The 9,142-nt window shown below is 39.0% G+C and overlaps 2 protein-coding genes across 2 annotated transcripts in view; one reads left to right on the forward strand and one right to left on the reverse strand.

Moving 5' to 3' along the window:
* Positions 1 to 2,445, reverse strand: part of sirt6 (sirtuin 6) — a 17,339-nt gene extending 14,894 nt beyond the window's left edge. The window contains exons 1-2 of the mRNA XM_083524892.1: positions 2,210 to 2,445; positions 1 to 20 (exon numbers count right to left, since the gene is read on the reverse strand). The exon at positions 1 to 20 is cut by the window's left edge and continues 108 nt beyond it. Coding sequence (XP_083381018.1) covers positions 1 to 20; positions 2,210 to 2,275 — 86 coding nt within the window. The 5' untranslated portion in view covers positions 2,276 to 2,445. The remainder of the gene's footprint in view (positions 21 to 2,209) is intronic.
* A 3,257-nt stretch (positions 2,446 to 5,702) lies between these two features.
* LOC310717166 (CUGBP Elav-like family member 5) overlaps positions 5,703 to 9,142 on the forward strand; it is a 213,348-nt gene continuing 209,908 nt past the window's right edge. The window contains exon 1 of the mRNA XM_083524879.1: positions 5,703 to 7,995. Coding sequence (XP_083381005.1) covers positions 7,494 to 7,995 — 502 coding nt within the window. The 5' untranslated portion in view covers positions 5,703 to 7,493. The remainder of the gene's footprint in view (positions 7,996 to 9,142) is intronic.

A 9,142-nucleotide genomic window follows, 5' to 3' on the forward strand; every position in this document is an offset into this window, starting at 1 on the left:
TCGTCCGGCTCATCGAACACCTGCAGCGTTAACAAAACCAATTGCATGTGATTAGTGTTGATACTATGAGTACGAGTAGTAGTAGTAGTTTCTTTCGGCTTCTCCCGTTAGGGGTCGCCACAGCGGATCCTCCGCACGTTTGATTTGGCATATGTTTTACGCTGGATGCCCTTCCTAAAGCAACCATCCCCAATTTATCCGGGCTTGGGACCGGCACTGAGAGTGGCTGGGGATGGTTCCCTGACCGGGAATCGAACCCGGGTCGCAGCGGTGAGAGCGCTGCATCTTAACCACTAGACCACCAGGGGACCTGATACTATGAGTACGAGTACGTGTCAAAAAAGTTCCAGACTAGTTTTGTAACACGCCAACAGATGGCAGCACGAGGCTGCACGCACAGTCACAAGGAGCACCGGCCTTCATAAGTCAGCGTGCCAAAAGACATCGTCCTGTGTGCATCGGGAGCTGTGCAACTGGTGTGGTTCTGACCACGTGCGTTATGGCATCTGTGATTTTATCATGGGAAGTGTGTTAGAACACCCGGTCACTGAGCTCTCCTCACGGTAACCGGATCGCCAGGTTTGGCTTCTGCGGACTTCACCCTCTTCTTGAAGATTTGGTGCGAATTCGCAGAAGGTGCTTGACACCCTTTGAGAAAAAAAACAAAAGCCTACCAGGACACATTACACTAATAATGTGTCCTGGTATGCTTTTATGCTGCATAAAAGCAAATGTTCTCATAGCCATATTTTATGAGAAGCCAGAGCTGTTCTGTTTCCAAACTGATTTCCTTTATTCTACTCATCTTTGTGTATAAACATGCTGTTTTTCCTCTCAGTCATTTTTTCTACATCTGCAGGAACACCCAAGGCAGGGTTCTCATGCACCGTTCAACAGATGATCACAGATTTTTTTTCTTCAACACGAGACAGACAGCAGCAGTGCCGCCACATCCTCTCAATCTCTCTGATGAAATGCTGATACGGACAGTACCCTAAAAGTAAGAGGGCCCATTAAAAAAGAACCGTGTTTCAAAGGTGCATCAGCTGCCTGCCAGCTAAGATGTGAAAAGTGTGTTTTATCCGATACTTGTTTCTCGTTCCAAAAAAAAAAAAAAGCCATAAAAAAAAACCATAGAAAACTGCACATAACAACTACAAGCGTTTTTAATGTGTTCTACCAGTCCCAGTGAATTCGCTGTTACTCTAGAAACGAGAACGTGCCATGATCAGATTCGACAATATTCGATATTTCCTGCAGCTAGAAATATTCTTATGTAATAGGCAAGTCAAGGATTCAGAACACACTCCAAATCCTGCATGATTTAATTTAGTTTCTGAGACTGGTAATTCTAATACATTAATCCGCTGCAGCAGAGGTAGCTCTTGGTCTTACTTTCCTGGGATACTCCGTATAAGAGCCTGTTTCATCATAACATTTGATGCGTTTTTGGAGACTGCTCTCGGGAAATAAAAGTTCTTGAGATTTTTCTGAATTGACTGACCTTCTTAAAGTTTCTTAAAGTAATGATGGACTGTCTCTTCTCTTTACTTAACTCAGTGTTTCTTGCCATAATCTGGATTTGTACAATGATAGAGGAAAGCAGCAAAAGCAGCCGTCATCTTGGTGATGTGTTTGGGGTCGTTTTCAAGATGGAAAACTGCTGTTCGGCCCAGTTTTTGAAGGGAGGGCATCATGTTCTGCTTTAGAATCTTACAGTACATGTTGGAATCCATGTTTTCCTCAATGAACCAGTACAATGCAATGACAATTATCAATCTATCGTTCCTTCCATCCATCTGGATATATGCGTTTCTTGAGCTTTTTATTTATAGTAATATTGTTGTTGTTGAGATTACTATTACTAGTTACATTATTATTGTTTTTCTCGTTGTTGTAATTAACTTGCTAACACTCCAGTTGCCTGCTGGATGATCTAAAACAAAACTATTTCTCTGTAAATATTGCAATTTAAGTGCTGCAAACGGACAATAAGGTTACAATCATCGCTCCAACAAGCTCGATTATTTGCTTTAATGCCAAAATAAAACAGGGCCCAATCCCAAACTGCTTCTGCAAACCCTACTTTAAGTGCACTACTACAGCATAAAATATGCATCCCTGCAGCCTATGTAGCGCACTACACAGTCCCCAGGCGGGCGATTTGCGATTCAGCCAGTAGTCGCTAGCGTCAATGCTAACACTGTACCTCGGGAAGTCCACAGATGCCTTTGTCCGCGTAAGGAGACAGTCCAGCCGCATAGTTAACCGACATGACAAGGCCTGAGTTTTATTCTTTTATGTCTCGAGTTTTATTCTTTTTTATGAAAAACGCGTACAAGCTCAAATGAATTGCTGTTTTTCTGTAGACAGTTGCGAGCTTTCCTCATGCTCCGGCAGGCGTTGTGTTGGTCCTCCAGTCTACGTCATACGGAATTTGCGTACAGCTGTGCACGCCTGCGTATTACGTCACTCGGCTGCGTTTCTTAGGGTGATGCTGTAAAGAAAACCTGTTATTGACGCAATTCCAAAGAGTGTGACAATACTTCTAAAAAACTATATTTTAGAAGGAATCGACGTGGTTAATCCTTGTAAGAGCATTTTTATTGGGAATGTTGATGTTTTAAAACAACAGTGTTGTAATAAGATAATAAGGAATGCTCTCCGTTCTGTATCTTTACCTGCAGCACAGTCTTTTTAGTCTTCTTTATTTGGTTATATTTCTTGGGTTAAAGTATGGAAACTGCCAAACAGGTTTTGTATAAATAACAAAATTAAGGAAGTGTCTTACAGAATACTCAATGGAATTTATCCTGCTAAGCATGTTTTGGAAAGATTTAAGATGAATATTTCATATTTCTGTGAATTCTGTGGTCAAGAATAAGAAACAATGTTGCATATTTTTTTCATTGTATTTACTCAAGGTTATTTTGGAAAGATAAAGAATTCTATATTAATAAAAAAAAATGGAAAGTGGGATAGAAATTTGTATATTTTATGTGCTGTTTTATACAGAATGGAAAAACTTGAATTGTGAACAACAATATATTTTACATTTGCTTGTTTTATCAGGAAAATTCATAAGAAAAAGTGGGCTCAATGTAGACCAAACTTTTCCCATTTTATTAATGACTTCAAATTGTATATGAATCTCTTGAAAGAAACAAGAAACAAGTAAGCACTGAAAACATGTACTGCTCTGAATACTTTGAAATTGATGTAATTTTCTTTTTTTATATACAGCGTTTTGTTTATTTATTATTATTTGTTATTATTACCTTAACTTATTTATTTTCTCTCTGTAAGTAAGTGTTAATTTAACATGAATATGTAATACCTCTTGTTAATAAAAAAAAAAAAAAATGCTGTAAAGAAAACCTGTTAGTTTATTGTTGTTGTTGTTATTATTATTATTATTATTATTGTTATTATTATTGTTATTATTATTATTATTATTATTATTATTATTGTTGTTGTTGTTGTTGGTATTATTATTATTATTATTATTAATTATTATTATTATTATTATTATTATTATTATTATTATTATTATTTGGAGTGTTACTATTATTATAATTTCTTATCTTTTTTTTGTTTGGTTGTTTTTTTTTCAGACTCGGTTGTTATTCTTTACATTTTTAGTTTCATACTACTTTTTCTTCCCCTCACGAACTTGGAACTGTGTCCTAATGTCCCTCCTGTTTATTTTCTATGAATGACACTGAAGATGATGAATATTAAATAACTGTATACAGTGATTAATTTTGAGACTTTTGATGTCAATAGGTTAAAAATTGTGTCTGAGTTCTGTGCAGCACAGCCTTGTCTTTTTTTTTCTCTTTTTTTCTAAAATTGGTTTACCATCTGGATCGGGATCAATGCCTGATTATGTCTGGATTGAACAAAATCGAATCGAGTTCATTTCAATGCTTAAATGAAAATGAAAGTTCTTCAAACAAAGGTGCAAATGGACTCTTATTTGTAAACAAAATATACACTTTGGGTTTTGGCACATATTCACATGAATTCATTCAGTACAGCATTTACACTGACCAGGCATAACTTTATGACCATCGATCAGGCATAACATTATGAGCACCTGCCTAATATTGTGTTGGTCTGACTTTTGCTGCCAAAACAGTCCTGACCCGTTGAGCAATAACAACTTTTTCAGCAATTTGAGCTACAGAAGCTCGTCTGTTGAATCAGACCACATGGGCCAGGCTTTGCTCCACATGTGCATCAGTGAGCCTCAGCCGCCCATTACCTTGTCTTTTTTTTTTTTTTTTTTTACCGCTGTTTCTTATTTAGACCACTTTTGATAGATACTGACCACTGCAGACCGGAAACAACCCACAAGAGCTGCAGTTTTGGAGATGCTCTGACCCAGTCGTCTAGACATCACAATCTGGCAAGTCCATACACTTGCCCATTTTTCCTTCTTCTTACACATCAATTTTGAGGACAAAATTTTCACTTGTTATCCCACTCACTAACACGTGCCATGATGAAGAGACAATCAATTTTATTCACTTGCCGGCCATAATGTCATAATGTTATGGCTGATCGGTGCATGTCATTTTAATAATAAGCTGCTTTTTTTAGACACACCAGATATCATTTTTTTTTTTTTGCACAATCTCTCACAAACGTTAAACCAGGAAGTGGACTGATGGCCTGTTCCATGCAGTGCTCCATGGAATAGTCTCCAGTGCAACTCTACCTAGAATTAGGAGACTACTGAAGATAAATAAATAGTTACCATTAATATTATATCAAAAGAATTGCAAAGTATTATCTGAATATGTTTGGAAAGATCGCTAAAACCAACAGTGCATGTTAAGATTCTTTTCACATCGCGTTATAAAACGTGTCTTCAGGTTTCTGCTTCTTTTCAGTAAGTTGGTTTAAACGGGAACAAACAAGATCCATATGAAAGACCAGGCCTAGAAGACTAAACACGAAAAGCACGAGTAGCAGGTAAAGGACCAGCAGCAGATCTTCAAAAAACACACCTGGTGAATCAGGAAGCTGAAAGAAGGTAAAGCTGCCAAAGAAACACACTGTGAACATGAACAGCTTAATACGATAAGGCATGCATTTGAATTAAAATTATGGAAATGTGAATGTGTTTTGAGGTCTATATATGGATCATTAGTTAGTTAGTTAAGAATTAGTTACAATGAAATGTTCATGCGGTTCAGATTTACAGCATAATGCCGGCTGACAGGAAGTAACTGTAATAAATGTACAGCATTCCTACTGTCATTTTAGTTAATGGTGTAGTTCACAGTGCAGAACTGTATATTACAGTGTGTGTTGATTAACAGTAGAGTTTGAGGTTGTACTAATTAATGAATGTATATATGTATCAAATTATGTGTGTATTTAAATATAATTTAAATATATTTGTGTTCATTTATTGTATTTATGTGTGGTGTTTGTATTGATTTATCGCAGTTATGTATGTATGCAGTATTTGTATTGATTTACAGTATTTAAGTATTTATGCAGTCATTGTATTGCTTAACAGCATTTATGTTTATGTGTGGTGTTTGTAACGATCTACAGTATTCATGCATATACAGAGTCGTCCACAATAATTGGCACCCCTGGTTAAGATGTGTGCTTAGGTTTCTAATAGATTTTTTTTATCAGTATAGAACCACAATGCAAAAAAAAAAAAAAAGAAAAAAAGAAGAAAAATGCAACCTTTAATCAAAGTACAATTATTCAGTTGAAAAACATTTCTGAAATCATGTGTGGCCCCCCTGATGTAATACTTCATACAACCCTCTTTTGTCAACAAGACAGCAGTTAATCTTTTCAGATTTTTGACCATTCCTTTTCGCACAATCGTTCTAGCTCATCCAAAGTCCTGTGTCCTCTCTTATCTGGGTCTGGGGACTGAGATGGCCATGGGAGGAGCTTGATTTTGTGTCTGTTGAACGATTTTTGTGTCGATTTCGCAACATATTTTGGGTCATTATCCTGCTGGAAGTCCCAATGACGACCCCTCTTCAGCTCTTCAGTCCCTGACAAGGGACCATCAGGTTTTGATTCGAAATGTCCTGGTATTTCAAAGAGTTCATAATGCCATGCACACTAACAAGGTTCTCCAGGGCCTTTGGAAGAGAAACATGCCAACAGCATCGCGGATCCTCCAATATACTTCACAGTGGTCATGAGGTGCTTTTCCACATACTCATCTTTTGTTTGATGCCAGACCCACTTAGTGTTTTCTTGCCAAAAAGCTGTATCTTTGTCTCCTCTGACCAAAGCACACAGTCTCGGTTGAAGTCCCAGTACCGCTTATCAAACTCCTGACATTTACGTTTGTAATTGTAGATGAGAAACGTCTTTTTCCTTGCATGCCTCCCATTACAGCTTGTTGGCATGAAGATACCATCTGATGGCTATTATGAAGACTTTGTCTATGTGTAGTGTTTGTATTGATTTGCAGTATTTGTGTATATATGTATTATTAGCATTGATTTACAGTATTTATGTACAGTATAAGTATAATGTTTTTACTGATTTACAGTGTTTGCAATACTCATATGTATTACATTCTTCTGGATTTGTTGTTATATAGAGGACATGTCCTATTCCTGTGATCCCTCCACGCGTTTAATCGTTTTCAAGAAATTGCTTTTTACCATTCGCTTAGTCTTATTGGTAAAAAGAAAACATTTCAATGTATAAGCATTGGATACTCCAGGATCAGAGCTGAAAATCAAAGGATGATGGTGCAATCCATTAGTACAAAAGCTGTTATTGCAATTACTTAAATATTTATTATATTTAAATACAAAAAAATATTGAAATAAATGTTAACAATAACTGCAAATGCAATGGGAGATTTTAGAAATCATGCCTGGGGTTATTGTTACCATTACCAGATATATTATAATGACATTTTTTTTTATATATATATCGCACATATTATAAATGCTGTTCTCTTTTAGTGACTTTTATTTTATTTTTGGCTCAAACAAACAAATAAACAAACAAACAAACAAACAAATGCACATTTTAATAATCAGCCTAAGCATTGCACTTATGCATATTTAATGTTCATTGCACGTTGCGTGAGCTTACATGCATTCAACACAATGCAACTAACAAAAAAATAAGCAAAAAAAACCCCTAATCTTTTAGTGTGATGTTTGTTTTGCTCATTTGTACCATCGCAAAAATATATACACTATATATTTTTAATTCCACACTACTACAACTACTACACGGTGTCCTCCAGGGGGCACGAGAGAGCCACGATGGTGATTCGATGCCCCACGTTTCCCTCATTCCCCCTCCATCATTTAACAGAGGCCGCGAGCGCGACATGTGTCGGATGAAAGAAAAAAAAAACCCTGCGCGCTCTCTACTTTCCTATACAGGCGCTCACGCACGCGTGGACGCGCGTATGTGTGTGTGCATGTGGTGAATGTGTGTGTGCGTAGCAGCCCGCCCCCGCGCACGCGTGTGTGTGTATGTGTGTGTGTGTTGCGTGCGCGTGTGTATGTTGTTATTATTATCCTCCCGCCTGCCCGCGCCTCTCCTCTCCGCTCCGCTCCGCTTGTCTCCGGCGCGCTCGGCACAGAATGGCCAGATTCACGCAGAGTGAAGCGAGGCGGCAGCAACATCAGCATCAGCATCAGCAGCATCATCAGCATCAGCAGCAGCAGCAACAGCAGCCTCCCCCGCAGCCCGCCCACGCCAGCGCGCTCCTCGGCGCGTCACCCGCACCACTTTCAGCAGCCACGAGCCCGCAGCACGCGCACCTCGCGCTCCCCAAGCCCATGAGCGGCCCCGAGTCCGGCTCCGTGATCCACGCCGACGGCGGCGCCATGAAGGACCAGGACGCCATCAAGCTCTTCGTAGGGCAAATTCCGCGCAACCTCGAGGAGAAGGACCTCAAGCCGCTCTTCGAGCAGTTCGGCAAGATCCACGAGCTCACCGTGCTGAAGGACCGCTACACCGGCATGCACAAAGGTAACGCGCTCCATCCGGCTCGTGCGCGCGCCGTGTTGCTTTGTTATGATGACAAATATATATATATATATATATATATATATTTTGCAATTGCTCAGTTATTTTTCCATCCTTTTAACCACCTTTGCATACACCAAATCTCTGCTTGGTGCTGCTGATTTTTGGACTGTAATTCCTCCAAAATGGCTCAACAATACCCTGAGTCCTAAACAACAAAGCCAAACACTTGTTTACTGATAAACAACACGTATCTTTTTGTGCATCGAAAAAACTTCCTATATTTCGTTTTGTTTTATTTTTTTCACCCGTAAAAAAAACCAACTTGCCACCAAATACCCAAGAGCGAGTGGACACGCGTGCATGCTAGAGGGTCACTCCCACTTGTTTATTGCGCGATTTTCCTGCACAACTAGGGCATCCAAGCGCGCGCCCGTGTTGCGCCGGAACGACGTTAATATTAAAAGACATTATGCAATGAAATTTTATTTGAAACACGATTTGTGTGAGATGCATGAATATTTTGCATGCAAACGTGTTTAACGCAATTAAAAAATGTATATATTTGTTGTTTGTTTTTTATTATAATGACCAATGGGAGGATGGGATGATATATTGCAAATGATGTTAGTGCATATCGACATGTTATTGTAAAAAAAATAATAATGAAAAAAACAATACAAATAAATCTGCCCACGTCGGAGTGACGATGTACGACGATGTTGCGCAGCTATAATTCAGTGCACGCGCGCAACGTTTTCTTCGTGCCGTCTCCCGAACGGCGCTCGTGAGGACAAATGAAGTTCCCGCTCATAAAGCTTCTGCCCCAAAAAGTTTTCTGTTTTAATCACCCCGAACCTAATACCCAAGTGAGCGTGTGCAACACGTGCCCCGATGCACGCTTTTATATACCGGAGTCACGCAAAACAACACGAAAAAATCGAATCATATCTAACGCACGCGATTTTTGTCCGAATTGTGCATGTCACGTAGTTAGTTGTCTCAGGTAGTTAATGCATATTTAACGCCAACATACTTTCTTTGCCCTTTCGTTTTCTTTACAGCTCTCTGATGTTCACCTTTCTGCACACACACACACACACACACACACACACACACACACACACACACACACACACACACACACACA

This window comes from Silurus aristotelis (genome assembly GCF_946808225.1).
Source record: "Silurus aristotelis genome assembly, chromosome: 22".
Classification (NCBI taxonomy): domain Eukaryota; kingdom Metazoa; phylum Chordata; class Actinopteri; order Siluriformes; family Siluridae; genus Silurus; species Silurus aristotelis.